Raw genomic sequence first — 19,274 nt, forward strand, 5'->3', positions numbered from 1 at the left:
TCCTGCTTGCCCCTCTCCACTCGATTGGCAACGAGATGTACGAGGCGCTGCACTTCGACACTCAGCTTGGGACGGACACTGCGCAGCGCGAGAAAATGCTCACAGCCCACAACGAGCGGTCCCTCGCCACGCTGCCGTCTATTGTGGACAAATTCTCACAGGCAGCAATCGACAAGGCGTTGGCGAAGGAGGATGGCAGTGCCACGGAGAAGCCTGTGATGCCGCTGTCGCAGATCAACATCACCGGTGGCAAGGACTGCACGCTGATCTCGAGCGTCTTCATCTCCGAGATCCCGCACACGTCGCTGGAGGAGGTGTACGCTGCTGTGCTGGCGTACTTCGACTCGATACCGTCGTCCATGAAGCGCCACTTCGGAGTTGAAGCAAAGCGCAAAAGACTGAACGACCCAGATTCGGCTGTCGTGTATCGGCGGTCGACGTTCAACGGGTCGGGAGTTCCTGCGACTGTGAACAACATCGTGTGCTCAGAGTTGACGGCGTCGCACGGTATGGTTCACATTGATGCTGTGACGGATGACCCTTTGAACCCCGTTCCAGAATCGGCCTCGTCACAGCTTGGCATTTGCGGTCTCACCATCACACCCCGAACGGAACCAGTGACGGGCAAAATGTCGAGCATCGTGCTGCGCTGGGTCGTGGTTTATCGCTACAGCATGCTGCCTCATGATCCCGCGATTCGAGGGGACTTGGAGATCATTCGGCCCATTTTGAATGGCGACCTGCTCACAGCGTCGGTGTGTAATTACATTCAGAAGCAGCAAACGAAGCAATAATACCTACTTTGCGCGTTTAATTGACATTACGCTAGCAAAACCGGACACATGTACTCATTCATTGTAAATTAAAATACAATAACATTTACAATGCTGAGCGTCTCCATCGAAAGCTGGTGTCTGGTGGTCGCGTGAGGAAAACACCATAAATACTCTACAACCTAGAGAGTAGTCAAGTCGGAATTGGATTCCAGGAAATATACTTGGTGTGTATTAATGCACGGTAGGATAGCCTGCAAGTTGCAGGCTGCAACCCACCCACAGATTCACGGATGGCAACAATCGCATACTTACCCCGCGGGAAAACCCAGCGATTTGTAACTGAAGTCACCGTCCTTGAAGGAGAAGCCCTTCCTACGTACCGAAGAAAAGTATTATAAGTGTAAATGTAAATGATGTTTCGTGCTGTACATGTATTGTATTCTGCTTTGTAGACTTTTCGGTACTTCGGACTGTAACTCGTACGACTTATCGAGCACTACTTATCTATCCAAGTGCACTTCGGGCTGTAAGTCGTGGATGGTTGATCTGCACCAAGTAGTGCACATAATCCACCTCGTGTGTGACTTAGCGTATCTAGCACGAATAAGCATACTTTTGGCACTTTTAGAAAGTGCCATTTCTGAGCCAAACCGGCTTCGAAACATGATGTGAGCAACTCGCGTTCGTATTGTTCATTGCCTCAATTTCCCCCACCTAGTTAATACACTAATTAGTAGAGATAAATCATACAGACTACATATAAATGGAGCAGGTACGGTGCATGTGCTTGAAGAATTACATGTACAGCTAGAATCCCGGACAGTCTACGAACTCCGCTACTGTAGCATCTTCCGTTCGACGCTGAAGTCAGAGGATGCTAATGCGTTAGAGAACACTACAATTGGTGAAATAGAGGCGTTCAGACCCATCGTTTTTCTGAAAAAAAAAAAAAAACGGTGGTAAAAACACATAGTGTGGTCCACATATCATTTTCTCGCATGCATAACGCGTTTTTGGCTTTCGTCGAACGGTAACTCAGCACACAGCTACCGTTATCGTGGAATCCAAAATCACGTTGGTCAAGCTGCAGCGATGCGGGGCAAGTGCACCTTCCCCGACTGCTTTGTTGGCGACGCCGAAGAGCTCAGCACGGATGAGTGCTCGTCCTGCACGAAACCAGTGCGCCACATGTGCTCCAACGCCGTCTGCTAGGGCGAACTGACGCTGCGAGTGTGCTCCGCAAGCTGTGCAAATGCTCTAGGCTTGGAAAAGCACCCTCCAAGTTCTGCCACGGCCTCTAGACCGCGATCCTCGTCTGCGAAGGAAGTCGAAACTGTGCCGAAACCTGTCGCCAAGACAAAAAAGGCAACTACAAAACGCAAGGCCAAGGCCGGAGCCAAGCCCAAGCGTAGCGGCAAGCCCAAGTCCACAAGCAGCAAGAAGTCAAAGATCAGTGCCCTGCCAGGAGAACAAGACACCAACCGCACTAGTAAGAGCAACCAAAAGAAGGCACAGTCACGACAGGAGATTACCGCTGGCGGATATGGTGGCGTCGCAGCTCGCAGTGGCCACGATCGGTAGCGATGGAAATGCTGGGCTGGACAATCGCATACCCAAGCGTCGCAAGACAAGCTTGAGCGACCACGACAAGACTAATGCTGCCACCACGAACACCAAGGCTGGCGCTAACAATGCTGCTCAAGATGATCCGAGTAATTTGAGGGAGGGTGGTACAGAAGTCATGAACAGCGGAAGCCACACGCATGGAGATGATGGTGACAAGTCCTACGAGTCGAGCGGCAGTGATATGACAGCAGCGATGATGAAGCTCCAATGGAAAAGCGGGTTAGCAAGCCAAAGAAGTTCTTCTTTACACCTGCTGCTGATTTGGCATTGCTCCGCGAAATACTGGGCATCCAACCATACGCAGCAAAGCATTGGTCGAAAACGGCAAGTTACCAAGAAGTCACCGACCACTTGAACGAGCATTTGAAGATAGAGCTCGGTATTCGCACGGTCAAAGAGCATTTCTTCCTACTTGTAAAAGAGTTCAAGGCCCGGATTGCGAATACCAAAGAAGTCGGACGTGGCGGAGGAGTACACGGAGCACAAACAACTACTGCAAAACATCACCGAGGAAATGCGCGATCTTGGGACCAAGAACAAAAGAAGAGGAAAGCTGAGCAAGATAAATCGGATCGTCTAGAATCCGCCGGTGCCAAACTTCGCGAACAAGCTCTGAAACGCCGCTGTCAACGAGACCAAACCCACAACAATGAAGAGAGCGGTGCATCAAATGAGTCAAGCCAGGAATCATCGACAACTATAGAGGAAGCTGAAACCACGTCGACGTCCTCCAAAGCTAGGTCGGGTTAGCTGCCGCGGAGGTTGGAGGATCACTGGACGGAGGGGTTCCACTCGGTTGCAGCCGGCGTGAGTCGGCTCGTTGGATTCGCCAGGTCGGGTTAGGCTGCCCCCCAGCGGGCGTGACAACGGCGCAAGTGAACATGGCGGCTGTCAGTTTCATTGAGGAACAACACAAACGGCGCGATGATGCGTTCGATCTGCTTCGGGAAGAGCTCCGCTTAAAACAATCCAAGGCAGAGAAAGAAGAAGCTCGTTGGAAGGCGTAAATGGAGTTTCGACAGCAAGAAGCTGACCGGAAGTCCAAGAAATCGTCCGAGGATGCTGAGCGTCGTCGTACAGAGCTTGCGCTGCGTCGTGGGTAGTTTGCGGTACTGAACATCAACTTGGAATCCAGCGGCTCGCAAATGGAGCCCAACAAGCGTTTATTTGAGTGTAGTTTGGCTTGCAGCTAGCATCATGAACTTCCACCAAGATTGACTAACGTTTGATTTTTTATTTAATTTGGTAGATGACGTGGTAACGTAATGGAAGCTAACATTTAGTTTGAGTTTGTTTTAGGGTAAGAAGCGAAATACTCATCGAACGTTGGAGGTTTGAAGCGAAAGTATCTCGAGTTGGTGTTTCCACCGTGGGCAACTGTCAGGCAATTGGTGAAAAAAAAACCAAGCTTGTACATCGTGGCAGTAGGCGTCGTCGCAACGTGTTGGCGTCCCTAAAGAGAAGTATCTCGTCACCTGCCCATACGACCACTCAACGGACACCCTAACAGCGCTCATGGTCCTGTTTAGCTCTTTTTTTAGCGTCGATCCTGCATCCTTTGTAGGGACAGCAGAAAGCATTGGAGCATGTGTAAGCGGGATCTCCGTAGATCAACTTGTTGTGTAAAACCGGGTTGTTCTCCAGCACTGCTTTCAATTTGCTTTCTTTCAGCGTGAACAGGTCGTGACGACGACCATCCACTGGCCCGAACAAATGAGAGATGAGACCGTCGGGGGTAACCCCAGTTTGAAACTTCAACGCGTGCACTCGCTTGTGGCCGTTGAACATCGCCTGTTGCCGCTTGCTTGGACGACAGATTGGACGGATGGTTCCGTCGATGAATCCCCACATTCCCTGGAGATACATCCCCGGTGCTGTATCCGCAATAGCGGCACAGTAGCGTTCCATGTTGTTGATGATTCGAGTCTTGTCGAAGTACAAGAAGTCCGTGAGTTTCTCGTCCAGGAATTCCACGACGTAGTAGAAGATATGGCACAGCGTCGATGATGCTCTGCCAAACATCCCCGCCATGTTGATTCAGCGCTTTGGGTACATCAGGCGTCGCAGAAAAATAGCGAGCGCCTCTATGGCGTTGCTGCGGACCCCCTCGCGCGTGTAGACGACCTTTGGAAGCCCCAAATAGTGGACGAGAAGGGTAAGCTCCCCCACCGTAAAGCGGAACTGGTCTTTGGCTTCGGCGTCGTCCATGGCGAGCACATCCAGATGAAAATCAGGGACGAGAATCCGTCCACGGTAAGGTAGAGCTCGACGGCGGATCAGCCACAACACCAGGACTTCTTCGTCGTCGTCTGCCGAGCGGAGCCGCTTCATGGAGCTGGAAGTATTGTTGCCGCGCGAGTGTTTTCGAAGTTGAAGTTTCCTTTGTGCTGACGTTCATTCTGCATCATGCAGATTGGATACGGGTTTTTGACTGCGTCTTTTTCAATGACGCTAAGCTTGAAACGCGAGCTACAGGTAAAAACACGTAGTGAAAATCGGTATCGTCACTACGTGTATTTGTGCTACGTGTTTTCTTAAGTCGGTGTGTCTGAGCGCCTCTAATGTACCAAAATACAGGTACGACCTATGACTGGCTAAAAACTCGAAAACTCGCCAGCACGCAGTCTTAACTATACGCCCGGGGTCTCAACGGCTCCGTTGAGACGTAGGTTAGGACCTACCGTTGAAGAAACTTTAAAAGTAGAAGACTAGGATCGCGTTAAAGAAACACGCAGTAAAGGTATGTACAAGATCAGCGTTACAGCGAAAAATTGATTGAGATTTGCCAATTCTAATTGTTGAATGCTGGCATTAACAGGCGATCCAGTTAAGAAGAAGGAAAAAAGGGCCCACAATGGGGAAAATCGTCGAGCCAAGTAATTGCGGTCTTTATTTTCAGGTCGTGAAACTAGCATCATCAGATAGATCGATATTTCAAACCTATAAATATGCTGTCTTTATTCACTTGAACGCAGCTCACATCTTAGCATGAGCGCTCGAAAACAGCGCCTCCGCCTGATTGCCCTTGGAGTGAATGCGATGCATGTCTAAATTCGGAAAACGAGGAGGTAGAGTGGTCTGCATTGCCCCATCTCTCCACAATGTGTAGCTTCGTGTCCACAAGGACGGCAAGACGGCGGTGGGCTCGTGGGAGGGTGAGAACAATTTGTCCATCGCGCAGTTCGGCAGGGAGAGCGCGCAGTAAGCACCGCCTTCGGTCCTTGCACTCGGTCTCTGTGGCTCAGGTAATGAGCGGATAGATTCCGCCACCAGAGTCTTCTCGTCCCCCCTCCATTTGGAATTCTGCGCCACTGAGAAATCCCCCCTCCAACGCATCCCGTCTGTACCACTATCAAATGTCTCATACCTCCAAATCCCTACAAATGCTTCAAACAGCGCTAGTATCGGCATGCTGCTTGCATGCCTTGCCCTGGCACAACCAGTGCAGCTACGAAAGCCGGGCTTGATTCATTCGTCATTAGAAATTCTAGTTATGTTCCGACTAAAATTTCATTGAAATAGGACAATTTCCGCATTTAATTTGTTTTTTACACCTTTTCAACTTCAAAGTGGCAAATTAAAAGTTCAATACGTCAAAATGTAAGTTCAAAACGACACACACAGATAAAACGGATAATATTGTGTGATCAATTATGAAGGGGTATAATTTAGTAACGTTTTTCTTAGCGGCAAGAACTCGCGCCAAAGCTACTGGACAGCAGCAACACCAACGCTTTCTTCGCGTCCCTCCAGCTCATTTCCCATTTTTCAGCGCGATATCCTCACCACTTCAAGCCTCTCCGTCACCAAGCTCAATGTTATACAGCTGAAGGACATGCCTGTAGGCCAATAGGTAACGCAATATAAAGTGTGGCGTCGGCTCTTTTTTATTTTGTGTCGTTTCGAACTTACATTTTGACGTTTTGAACTTGGAGTTTGCCACTTTGAAGTTGAAAAGGTGTAGTTTCCCCCAAAAAAGTCCCCCTCTTAGCTGGATCGCCTGTTAAATTGTACTCTGTATAAGTTAATGAACCGATATGATTTCATTTACTCACATACAATTACCTAGTCAACTGCTGTATTCAATACAATAAACCGTTGCAGCCAATTCCCTAATTACAATTGCGGGCTCCAATTTTCTCAATGTTTTTATTGGAATTTAATTTACGCAACGCTGTGCAAAGGCACATGAACATCGTACGGCCAGGATTACTGCGGTCTGTCGACGCAACTGAACGCCACAATCACAAACATTGCACACGAAAAACTTGGTTGAGCCACCTAACCATATCGCGTCGCAGATTCGAGTTGCGCATCCAGACTACAGGTGGCGTAGACTGCAGGCGACACCAACCCGGGGTATCCTACACGTACTGACACATGGGCTGCCGACTCTCAGCGTGTTCAACCAGAACTTTAGCTGGCTGCTGGCTGGGTTGAGGATGTATTGCTATGTAAGCAGATCTGGTTTACTTGTACATACACTGTAGGAAGGATGGAGTGTGTGAGTCACCCAAATATAAATAACTGCAAGTGGAGTCCTATCCCCTTCTTATACATGTAGGGTAGGGTGCACATTGGCTTCAACATGCGGCACCACTTAATCAGGCTGCGGGTTTCGCACGATGCACAAGGAGTCGGTCGATATCGCTGCAAGCCTTTCCACGCTGGCACCGAGTCGGTGTCAGTGACCACCAGTTTAAACTTGTCAGGGAATGGATTCCCGACACATTCGTATTACGCTGTCCAGAACTCGACGAACCGAGAATCTCTGTCTTTGATGCGTGGAGGGGTTGGGCGAAGTGATTAACGACTCGGATGGTGCGGGCTGCAAGATTTCTCAAGTACGGGTAATGGGCATCACCTCAGAGAATTCTTCAGCGGCACGATAAAAGTCGCGAGCCCTCGCAGCGCACAACACTGAAAGCTATCCTCATCGCCATGGTAGGACAATCTATTATTTTTGTTTGTAATACCACATATAAGACTGCGTGAAGGCGCTTACTAAAGCATGCTACATGTAGAATACAGTATGTGGCTGCGGCGCTTACAAATAAACTTTTGTCGTGGTCCGTAAGCGGCACGGAGGCTGTTGCCCTGTCCGCGGGCACAACCGGAGCCTATCGCATCAGCATGTGATTTTGTTGGTGCTCCGTGAGGATAGACACCAAACACGAAAACAGCCGCCGTGCACAGTGTACGTAGCCAGCCTGGTCGTCGGAGGCATCACAATTTGCAACTTCCTGGCTCGTGCCAACCCCGATCACAGCATTCGCCTTCCTCGTTCTTCACTTTCCAGACCTCAGATCCTCACTTTCGAATCCTACAGCAAAACTTCATGAGTCTCCGCCCCATCAACCTGGTGACCCCGTTTCCGGGAATGAACGCATCCTTCAGGCCCCGAAGCTGCCCCGGGCCAGAAAACATGACCAAGAAGCGCTGCCGACGTCAAGAAGCCAATGATGACATTATTTGTGCGCTTAAAGGTGCCCGTCGTCCAAGAGGCAGGCCCCGCGCAGCCAGCAAGGCACCTCTCAATGCTACACACGAACTTCGGATGCTGAGAGCTCAAGTCGCAACCATGGAGGAAGAACTTCAGGGTCTTGAAACCAAGTGGACCCAAGTACTGCCCGACAAGCGCACTCTGGTGACAGCGCAGCATTCGGCCCGCCAGAAACGTGAGGTAGCTCTGACCGAGGCAGCGCACATGGAGCTGGAAGAGATGCTTCTTCAACAACAGTTGATGTTCGCTACACTCCAAGCAGCCATCTTTCGAGCGCCGTTGCACTCATGCGGGAAGGATATCCACAACGCGCTCCACTTCGATACTCGTCTTGGACTCGACCCCGAGGAGCGGAACGATATGCTCAAGTCACACAACGAGCGCGCGCTCGCCACGGTCCCGTCAATCATGAGTCGGTTTACTCAGATGGGTGTCGACAAAGTGCTGGCACTTCAAGACAAGAGTGCCGCCACCAAATCAATTTTTCCTCTCGCTCAGGTCGACATCACCGGCTGCAAGGAATACACGCTCGTTTCCAGCGTCTTCATGTCGGAGATACCGCATAACTCGCTAGAGGACGTGTACGCGGCCGCGCTAGCGTATCACGACGCTCTCCCGTCAATCATGAAGCGCCACCTTGGTGTCGATGCAACACGCACAAGGCTGAACAGCAATGACGCACCTGCTGCCTACTGGAGATTGAGTCTTGACGGGGTCGGATTACCGGCAACCGTAAACTACGTCCTGTGTTCTGAGCTCACATCCTCCCATGGTATGATCCACATGGATGCTGTTATCGACGATCCTCTTCACCCAGTTACCACGACTACCCCGTTGGAGTTTGGGATTAGCGGGCTGACCATGACGCCTCGGAAAGAGCCCGTTACGGGCAAAACAGTCGCTGTGACTCTGCGGTGGATGGTCGTATACCGCTACAAGCTGCTGCCGGAGGACCCTGCACTTCGGAAGGACCTGGAGATCATTCGTCCCATTCTGAACGGCGACCTCATCACGGCGTCGGTGTGCAGTTATATTCAGGAGCTACAGCAACGAAACTAAGCTAGATGATTCTTTTTCCTAAACGATCCTTCAATTTTGTGTCGATGTATTCGCCGTGAGTTCACGTGTGCAAGTACGGCTCAGTATCGCTGGGTTACCAGTACAACAACGGCAGTGAACTCCTTAACTTAATGTACAAGCACTTTGCTACGAAGAGCCCTGCGGGGGTTCTTGAGGAGGGAGTATAGCTACCATATTATATTGCACAGCATCGGTGGCACTGCGTGGGATGTAATGTTGCTCTGCTGTCATAGAGCATTGGTTGTGGCGAGCACATCAAACACGCCAGGATTGCACATTTGGGGGACGGCTCATTTGGCTGGGGCATCAACGGATGCGTCTTTAGGAGGTGCTGCATTGCAGCCGGCAACACCGTTTTCCTTGGATAACAACTGCCCTCGGCGCAGGGCCTACAGTAGCATTACAGTACTACGCAACCGCAACTCAGGTTCGATTGCAGTGCTGCAGTGCTGCAGGCCGCGCAGTTGACATTGAACAGGGATGTGCACTTACAATCAAGCCCATGTCGTCAGAGAGCTTGCTACAGCGTTGCAGATTCGCGCGGAGTAATCACAGTGCTTCCTTCGACGAACGCCTGCTTCAATACGTTCCCACACATGTAACATGTACACAGCACCAGCCAGCGCGTTTACGGGCAAAGATCAATCGCCAGATCTGTCATTGCCACCTTGTGTTGGATGCAGGTGCTCCATTCGATTCGTGAGTTGCAACGATTTGACTCGCATGGCGATGAAAGCTGTTTTATCCGCGGTGTAATTTGGATTTGATGCTCAAACCGTGAATGATATCCTCCGTCTGGAAAAGTGGTAAACCCACCTCGTGGTCTACATGTACATCTGAAGAAAAAAAAATGCTCCGAGTTGAAAAGGGGGGCCGCGACAGCGATACACTACACCTGATAATCCTGGCAAACATGAGTGAGGACGGAAACCGGCATCGGTAGCGCTCCCCGGCTGCTTCCCCAGAACATGAACTAATTTTTGGCCGAAACAACTCTTGTGGCATGGCAAGGGGCCAAGCGTGACGATCTTGAGCTTGCGAGTCGTGACGTATAACTTTTGGTTTGCCAAGTTTTCTGCAGAAAGTCACCGCCGTTGGGGTTTCCGGCTGACTATGACCCCACTTGTTTACTACGAAAATATCCCCAGCACACAGGTTCTAGTATCGCAGATCAGACTCAGATCGGACAAGGTTGACATTTGGTTGCGTCTTGTATCGTCCAACGCTGGTACTATAATAGTGCGACGATAGGGTAAAGTGATGTCTACCAAATCTCACCGGCAGCAACACCACTATGGTCTGACATCGACCGTAGAAGAGCTGTCTTCATGCGTCGCCTCGAAAGAGGAGCATGTTCGCTGCATAGCTCACGCGGCATTCGCTTGGCTACACGGTATTTTACATCGTAGTTGTCGTTGTTGTACGTACTGTCGTGTGCACCTTGCTTTCACGATATTATTTGCAATTTCCGCATAATCGAAATGAACCACATTTCCGAGAAAGGTTATGCATGGCGGGCTCGTGCGTGCTGAGCATTCGAATCTGCCCGTCAACAGAATGCGTGCACCCACCGCAATCAGAGCGTGCCGTGGCAGCGGTAGCAATCCTGTAGCTGCAAGAGACCGCAGCGTCGATGGGGCCGCAACTTCGACGAGCGTCCTAGCGGTCACAACGTGCAAGCTTACGCAGACGGTAGTTGACGCTCTCTTTGCGTGACGACGCCTATCCGCCTTCCTCGTCCCCAGCCGAGCACGCACTCCACAAGCAAACAAACAAACAAACAATCGCTTGGGCCGAGCCCGGCATGTTGATCGACCGCCCGATATCATGTCATCAACATCCCATCGGCGATGGACTGTAGCTCCGGCTTTCACTGCTCCCACTTTTTACTGAGCCTCGGCCATACAATGGCGCTGTGCTGATACAGTAGCCTCACGTGGCTTTTCGAGGCATCGCAGATGCACCAACTGATTGCACTGGCGGTAAAAGCACGTTCTTATATGGGTTACGGGAAGCTGCCACTGACCTCGTAAACGCGCCTGCACAACCGTATCGCGTAAGAAATCATGCATTATTGAAGGTGCAAAGCTCCGATATTTTCCAAGTAAAGAAGAAGACGAAAAAACAGTCGAAACCAACGCGTGTCTGCTAACCTTGCGTCCATCCCATCTTGCCAGGTAGGGATGGCATACGAAACAGGATGGCCATCGTCGACGAGCAAGCACAGAACACCACTGAAACAGTCTGTAAGGGACCGCGCAGGAAGACCGTCGCTAGACCGTCGAATATCGGTTCGAAAGCGATTTGATATGTACGGTAGTTCGCGGTTCCCCAAAAAGCGACTGCGGGTCTCCTGTCCTCCGCACAATCAATCGCTGCACTCAACGTTTTACTACCGTACATGTAATATGTATGCAACGGCTAGCTGTCTGCAGCGTGCTAATCTATGACGGGGAATCAAGGTCGGTGAAGCAAAGCTTCATCAAGTTCGAAGACCCGTTAGTAGCAAGGCGGCAAAAATTGAAGCGGCATAAAATGGAGCTGAATGAGGAAAAGTTCCTTGGCGGTCTATGTGCTTTTTTCGTTTGACAAAAACTGCCGTTCAAATCGCCGAGGAGCGGTTGCGCCGCCATCCCCACGTATCGCTATATAAGGACCCGCGAGGGACGCACCAGCAGCCACCCTCCCTCAGCAACTCACCCCTCCTCCCCACCTGCAGCCGCCAAAACCAAAAAAAAAACAAAAAAACAATCAAGCTGGCTCGGTAGTTCGCAATTTTCCAGCTAACGCTCAGATCACTCCTCCCCATGCGCGCACACCCGACCAACGTGATCCTGATGCCGCCCCTGACAGACATGGGCGCCTACGCCACTGCTCCCAGCAGCCCCGAGGCCTCAGCCCGCAGCTCCAGCGCCAAGAAGCGCCGCCGCCTGTCCCCCACCAAGGACAGCAGCAACGAAGACCTCATCTGCGCGCTCACGGGCGCCAGCCCGGCGCCGCCGCGGCCCCGAGCGCCCAACGGGGCGCCGCTCACGGCCACGCACGAGATCCGGTTGCTGCGGGCACAGGTGGCCGAGATGGAGGACGAGCTGCGTGCGCTCAATAACAAGTGGGCGGCGCAGCTGCCCGACTCACGCACGCTGGCCGTGGCGCAGCGCTCCGCACGCGAGAAGCACGGCGCGCTGCTGACCGAGACGGCCCACGGCGAGCTGCAGCAGATGCTGCTGCAGCAGCAGCTCCTTTTCGCCACGCTGCAGGCCGCCGTGCTGCGCGCGCCGCTGCACTCGAGCGGCCAGGAAGTGTTCGAGGCACTGCACTTCGACACGCACCTGGGGCGCGACGCCCGCGAGCGGGAGCAGCTGCTCCTGGCCCACAACGAGCGTTCGCTCGCCACGCTGCCCTCGATCGTGCACAGGTTCGCGCAGATGGCCATCGACAGGGTGGCGGCCGCCCAGCAGGACGCCGCCAGCAAGCCCGTCATGCCGCTCTCGCACATGGACATCACCGGCTGCAGGGACTGCACGCTCATCTCGAGCGTCTTCATCTCGGAGATCCCGTGCACGTCGCTCGAGCACGTGTACGCGGCCGTGCTGGCCTACTTCGACGGCATCCCGACGTCCATGAAGCGCCACTTCAATGTCAACGCCAAGCGCACGAGACTCAACAGCGCCGACTCGCCCGTCGTGTACCGTCGCTCGACGTTTAACGGCGCCGGCATCCCGGCCATCGTCAACAACGTCGTGTGCTCCGAGCTCACGCCGTCGCACGGAATGGTGCACATCGACGCCATTACTGAGGACCCGCTGCACCCGGTGAACAGGACGGGACCGTCACAGTACGGCATCTGCGGGCTGACCATCACCCCGCGCAAGGACCCGGTGACGGGACGGACGGTGTCCGTGACGCTGCGGTGGGTCGTGGTCTACCACTACAACTTGCTGCCGGACGACCCGGCGCTCAAAGACGACCTGGAGATCATCCGGCCCATTCTGAACGGCGACCTCATCACCGCCACCGTGTGCGGCTACATCCAGGAGCAGCAACAGCAGCAGAGCCCACGCTCTTGAGTAAATTTCTCTGGCATATGTAGATGCACTGTAGTGCTCTGCGAGCTTCATGTACAGTAGGAAATGCAGTAACTTTTGCGTCAAACACTTGCCTCTCAGCAAAACCGGATCTTGTGCCGCGGTCACCACGAGCGGTGGACGGGCTCAGACATCGCGTGATGTGTGTGCGCGTCATGGACTGGTCATGCAGGTGTTGTAGGCGAGCATAGAGATCGAGGCAGCCAGCAAAGTGTCCACGCGGCGTACACTGGACGACAACACATTTCCAGTTGACCACCCACCTGGGGGACAATGGCAGCCGGCAGCCAACAACCAACCACAACAACAACGCAGCAGCGCGTTTGCCCAGCGTCCGCGCCTATCATCACGTGAAGACTCAAGAATCATCACGCGCCCAGCGCTTGCAACGACGCTGCGCGCGTGCAATTGTGGGCGGGCTGATGACTTTGGCCATCGCGCGAGCCGCCGCAATCCGCTGCTTGTGATGCCCTGGCGCGTCGTTTCTGCAGGCAGGCACGCAGGGATCGGGTGCTGGCAAATGGTGGCGACGGAGAGCTGCCCGTCACGGGCTGTGCACTGCGGCGCGTAAGCAGCGCGGTTGCGCTCTGTGCAGCGTGTTGAAGCCTCTTGAATAGTGTACACTCGCACCTTCCCGCAGACCAGTCGAGGCCGCGGCACAAGCAGCAGATGAGCGCCCATGTTTACAGCGGAGAGTAACATGGCTGCCAGTAATGTCGACGCTAAGGGCCGGCGCTCGACATGTGAATGGACCGGATTCTCGCGTGGAATCGACTAAGGTCACGGAGACTGTGAATCACCTAAAGTCTCCGCTGGTCGAGCCCCAGCCGGTGTTATAATTCTGCACATGTAATCCATCCTGCATTATGCAGGCGGCGATGGCGGTGGGTGCGAGGCGTCTCTCGTGCTGAAACACGCGTGAGAGCTTGTGCAGAGACCGCAGCTACGGCGCCACGATTGCTGAGTACCCGATCTTCCACCGTCCTCCAGCCCTCCACGCATCAAAGATGCAAGCGCGCGGCGCGCAGAGTGGCCGCGTGCTTCCCATCGGGGGACGGCGCTCCCTTCTCTGGAAACAGGGAGCCTGCCACCTCTACATGAACATGCGCCGCCGCGTGCTACATGATGAAATCGAGTGGCTACCGACGACGAGACGAAACGCTTCGTCGGCTTCGGGTCTGCTGATACGGCGGGCGTCCGGCTCCCGCATCATCATCCGCGCCTGCTGCTTGCTACCGGTACAGCACACACCGTCCTCGCTTCGGCTGCTGCTCTAGGCGGCGCCCACTTCCAGCCGCTAGCCGTCCGCGTGAATTAACTCGCCAGCCGACCAGCAGGCGGAACCCGCTGCTCGCTCGCCCTGCCATTTCGCTGCTTGGCCCAATTCAAGTCCGCGCGAGTGAGACCTGACGGTGGACATAGCGCGTCTGCAGATCCGCCTCCCAGCCCAGTCGCGCGTGGCGTTCACACGCCAAGGATGACAAGTCGACAGGGGCGCGCGGACGCCTCCGCAGTGCGAGACACCTTCATGGCGCTCGCCACGGCCAGCACCGGCTCCAGGAAGACCGGCCGCGGCGCACGCAACGCGGCCGGCACGCCCACGCGCAAGCCCGCCATCCCCGCCGCGGTGCGTGGCGCACGCTCTTCTCCGTCATCGCTGCTTGAAGTACTGACGGCGTTGATGCCGTTGTTGTTGTTGTTGTTGTTGTTGTTGTTGCAGCATGAAGTGAAGGAGCTGCGTGCTGAGGCGCAGCGGCTCGACGAGCAGTTCTCCGCTCTCTGCGCCAAGTGGCGGGCGGCGCTGCCCGAGCGGAACGTGCTGCTGGCGGCCTGCACGGCGGCCAAGCAGAAGTCGGTGACGAGCCAGGTGGAGCAGCTCAACCTGCGCCTGAAGGACGAGCTGCTGCAGCAGCAGCTCTACTTCTCGGCGCTGCAGCAGAAGCTCACGGAGGCGCCGCTGTGGTCTCGCTCGGCGGTCTGCCAGGAGCTGTTCGACCGCATGCACGGCTACCTGCACCTCGTTGGCTCCGACACTGAGAGTCGACAGGAGCAACTGCAGGCGCGCTTCGAACTGGGCGTGCGGCTGGCGCCCGAGATCGTCGAAAGCTTCACGCGCGAGTTCGTGCCGCTCACGTCGCCGGTTCTGCCGTTTTCGCGGACAAGCACAGCGGCGACCACGATCTCCTCACCTCTGAGCTCATCAGGGAGCAGCGACAGGAACAAAACGGGGAGTATATGCGGCACGCTCGTGTCGAACGTCTTCATCTGCAAAGTACCGGGCAGCGCCTCGATCCCGCGGATCTACCAAACCTTAGTCGACAACCTCAAGAATACCTCGATCGAGCTGGAACGCCGCCTTGGCGTGCTGCTTGAAGTCAAGGTACCGACGGTACTGTTGTCTTCAAACGTGCCCCCTGTGGAGTTGCTGCTAGTGTTGTCGGGTGTACTAACAGGGTGCTCATGTGTGTCCTACTCGCTATTACGTTCATGTGCAGCATGAGGTCGAGATGGGGCCAGCTACCTATTACGCGCGCGTGGAGAGACAGGATGGTGAAATGCGAGGCGCCCACACGAACCGAGCATGGACCGGGAGGCTCGTGAGCGACGACTTGGCCGTGCTCGTCACGGACTTCGTAGACGAGGACGACGATGAAGGTTCTGATCGCGCTCGAAAAGAGGCCCAAGAAATGCAAGTCGGCAGCGATGGTGTGCCGTTGGTGCCGTCGACGTCAAAGTCGGGGCTCCGCATCGACATCTGCAGCATCCTGACCCTTGCGCGAGTGAAGGATCCGGAGACACAGGAGCCGGTAGTGCTGATGCGCCGACTCCGCGTGCATCGCTACAACCTACCGCCCAACTCGCCTGTGCTTCACCGCGAGCTCAACAAGTTGCTGTCGTATTTCAACGGCGACTTCCACATGGCCATGCTCAGCGACGCCTATATGAATATGAGCAACGACGACCACTCCTCCGTCGCTGGAAGCGAGAGCGTCCGGTCCGAAACGGAGGGCAAGAAAATGTTGGAAGACGAGGAGGCAGACGAAGAAACGGAGGATGATGACGAGGATAGGAGCGTCAAGAAGCAGAAGACCAGCCCCGTGAAAGACGCCGAGATCGAACCAGCTTCAACCACCGAGTCCTAGTGAAACATACGTGTAGTAGTCCGGTAAATATCCAAGGGAACTCAAGTATTGCGCCATGACCAAGACCAACCAGGCAGCAGATAGACAACTAATTTAACGACGTGGTTTGTTGTTTCACCCCCTATTGTCTGTCGACGTTAATGTACACGAGGCTTCGCTTAGCAGCCATAAACATCTATCTCGTCTAACACCTGCATATTCATGTCGATCGATCAATGACTCGACCAAGGTACATGTGTATGTGCCTCTCAGCTTCCTTTCAGCAGCTCGGAAGAGCTTTTCCCTGCCCGTTTTGCTCCAATTGGCGACAAATGACTTCCATGAACAGGTCTCCGTTGAACCACGGCAGCGAGGACCGTATCTCGTCGTGCAGCCTGGGAGACGTTGGCGGCAGGTTGTACTTGTTCACACTGAGCCTCTGCACGAGGACGTGCTCCTGGCCAGTCGTCGGGTCTCGCTCCGGGGTCATGAGCAACCTGCATAAAAAAATAATCGAGCAACCAGACAAATCCGCGTCAGGTCTCCTCGCCGAAGCCAGCTGCAACTTCAACAACACTGCAACAATGAGGACGTACGAGAGACACGAGTCCAGCCCCACGCGGCCCTCGGACGTGCGGTCGATCGGGTAGCACGCGTCCTCATCCACGAAGTCAGCCACCACGACGGCCGAGTCCGGAGCGATGCGTGCGGCGAGCGTCGTGTTGCTGCTGGAGGAAAAATTGGGTCCGTTCCGGTATCGCATCTGGGTGTAGGCTCTGGCGTTGCCCAAATCCTGCATCACCTCGAGGTCGCAGCGCACCCCCAAATGTTTATTGAGCTCCGTCGAGAGGTTCTGGAAGTAGTGCAACGCAGCCCCCACGGCAACCTCCATGGACCGGTGTGGGATGCGGCAGAGCAGGATGTTGGACACGTAGGTGAAGTTGCCGTCGGCCATGACGCTCGTGTGCGAGAAGGGGTTAGAGAAGGTTACGCTCGGCAGGTGTTGCCGGGCGAACCTCCCCATGAGCGCCGGCACGAGGCGCACCCCCATCTCACACTGGGACATGAGGTGGTTGGTGCGTTGGCTCGAGGTTAGAGAGTTCGGCAGCGCCGAGAAGGAGTGCATCCCCTCGAACAGCTCCTTACTCCGTGACGGTGCCAGGAACGGCGATTGCGTCATAAAGTGTTGCAGGGAGGCCAGGTACAGCTGCTGCTGCAACACTTGGTCCTTGAGCGAGCGGTTCACCAGCTCGGCCTGCGTGGACACCCACTTGGCCTTGGCGGCAGCACAGGCCGACTCTCTGACCGACGGGTCGGGCAGGTGCTCTTGCCATTTAGCACACAGTGACGCCAGCTGGGCCTCCATTGCCGCCGCGTCGGCGCGGAGTTGACGCAATTCGTGCTGCAACAAAGGTGGCAACAAGGTTTAAGTGAATCCGTGGAAGTTTTCTTTGCCGCAGCAAAAAAGCGAAACAAGGTTAACACAGGACTAACCGTGGCGGATGGAGCTGTCTTGCGTTGCGGTTTGCATAACCCGCTGAGGAAAATGTCCTCTTCTTGTCGCGGCGCGGGCTCGTCGGCTTTCGCGGCCAGGTACCGCGCCTCCAGCTCGCGGGCGGCCGGCGGCGGCGGAACTTGCACTTTCGGGCGCGACAGGTACGTCTGGCGCGGCAACGACGGCAGACGCTGCACGAGCGTGTCCGGTCCCATGACTCCCTGGCGGTGGTGCTAACTGCGCGGCGGTGATTCGGTAGTGGCGACCGCCTTCACCCACATCGGATAAGGGCAGAGGGAGTGACCAAGGGTTACTGGGTCGCTCCTGAAAACTCAAAACCCATTTTGCGTGTACTAAACCAGACGTAGAAGGTTCGTCGCGTGCTTGCTGATCGTACCATTTTGGCCCAAGGAGGGTCGATTTGTACGGGGTCGTGTCACGGGCGTACAAATTGGGTGCCCGTACCATGCGTCAAAGATACGCATGTCAAATGCCTTTCATTCTCGAACTTGGTTCAGCATGGTCTTGCCTAACTCATCTAGTGAAGATGCGCCGCCGCCCCCTAGCTATGACTTCCCGTAACGCAACAAACACCGTCTGCAGCGACTCAAGCGTCTACTCCTGTTCCCACGCCTGCAGCTAGCTTCGATTTCGCTTTATCGCAAGTGACGCCGCCAGAAGTTTCGCCCGCAGAAGCTCCGATCGGTAATGCCTCGCCACCAACAGCCCCTACTACTACTAGCACTCCACCAGCATCTGATCAACAAGCGCCTGACTCAGCACCGCCTGCAACTGCATCGACAAGAAGTGAGGGCCGCCGTGGAAGACGTCGCCGCATAGCACCAACTGCGACCCGTGGTGCTGGCTTCTCGCCAGCTGAAGTCCGTGATCTTCTCGATCTTATTGACCACTACAAGCCAATTGGGCGAGATGAATGGGACACCGTTACGCGGGAGCACAATGCAAACTTTCCTGGCGTTCGCCGCACCACAGAAAGTCTTCGTAGGAAGTTTGCCAAGTTATACAGGACGAATATGGGCACAGGCAACCCTAATATCGCCGAGGAAGTTGAGAGAGCTATTGCACTAGCTGCTGCCATCACGGACCGTGCGGATATCGCTCAGGATGATGACATTGAGGATGATGCTAACGGTCTATTTGACAATGACAACGTAGACGATGAAGGCGCCGAGATTGAGGACGTGCATCCCGAAGCTGAGACTTCAGCAGGCGTTCCTACTGCGCGCCCTTAGTGCTTCCTCGTGTACAACGTGCAGGTACCCACGACGGTGACGATGACTTATTAACCATAGCTCGAGCGATGATGCTGCAAGAGCAACATCAACGCGAAGTTGATCGTGAACAACAGCGTTTGTGGCGCGAAGAAGACCGCCGCCAACGTGAAGAGGACCGCCGTCTACGTGACGCAGATCGTGCCGACGAAAGAGAGAGAAGCAATCGTCTGTTCGAGTTATTGACTATTGCCCTGGTAGGTGCAGCAAAATCCCTGCAAGAAAAAAGTAGATTATCACAGTAAGTCTTCACGTCTCTTTGCAAGTCGGGCATGTAAACAGATCGGAGTTGGAT

General features: G+C 54.4%; 4 protein-coding genes across 4 annotated transcripts; 2 read left to right on the forward strand and 2 right to left on the reverse strand.

The window, feature by feature from the left end:
* Positions 1-4,439: 4,439 nt before the first annotated feature.
* Positions 4,440-4,733, reverse strand: IUM83_06619 (uncharacterized protein; the record flags this gene model as incomplete). The annotated part of the gene is made up of 1 exon (XM_067930844.1): positions 4,440-4,733. The coding sequence occupies one exon, from the start codon at positions 4,731-4,733 to the stop codon at positions 4,440-4,442; it is 294 nt and encodes a 97-aa protein (XP_067789653.1).
* Positions 4,734-11,792: 7,059 nt separating this feature from the next.
* Positions 11,793-13,052, forward strand: IUM83_06620 (uncharacterized protein; the record flags this gene model as incomplete). Its single annotated transcript, XM_067930845.1, has 1 exon — positions 11,793-13,052. The coding sequence occupies one exon, from the start codon at positions 11,793-11,795 to the stop codon at positions 13,050-13,052; it is 1,260 nt and encodes a 419-aa protein (XP_067789886.1).
* Positions 13,053-14,547: 1,495 nt separating this feature from the next.
* IUM83_06621 (ATP-binding Cassette (ABC) Superfamily) lies at positions 14,548-16,213 on the forward strand (the record flags this gene model as incomplete). The annotated part of the gene is made up of 3 exons (XM_067930846.1): positions 14,548-14,697; positions 14,791-15,450; positions 15,566-16,213. The coding sequence occupies 3 exons, from the start codon at positions 14,548-14,550 to the stop codon at positions 16,211-16,213; spliced, it is 1,458 nt and encodes a 485-aa protein (XP_067789819.1).
* A 259-nt stretch (positions 16,214-16,472) lies between these two features.
* IUM83_06622 (uncharacterized protein) lies at positions 16,473-17,902 on the reverse strand (the record flags this gene model as incomplete). Its single annotated transcript, XM_067930847.1, has 3 exons — positions 16,473-16,689; positions 16,789-17,594; positions 17,687-17,902. The coding sequence occupies 3 exons, from the start codon at positions 17,900-17,902 to the stop codon at positions 16,473-16,475; spliced, it is 1,239 nt and encodes a 412-aa protein (XP_067789887.1).
* Positions 17,903-19,274: the final 1,372 nt, after the last annotated feature.

This window comes from Phytophthora cinnamomi (genome assembly GCF_018691715.1).
Source record: "Phytophthora cinnamomi strain GKB4 chromosome Unknown Contig50, whole genome shotgun sequence".
Taxonomy (NCBI): Eukaryota; Oomycota; class Peronosporomycetes; order Peronosporales; family Peronosporaceae; genus Phytophthora; species Phytophthora cinnamomi.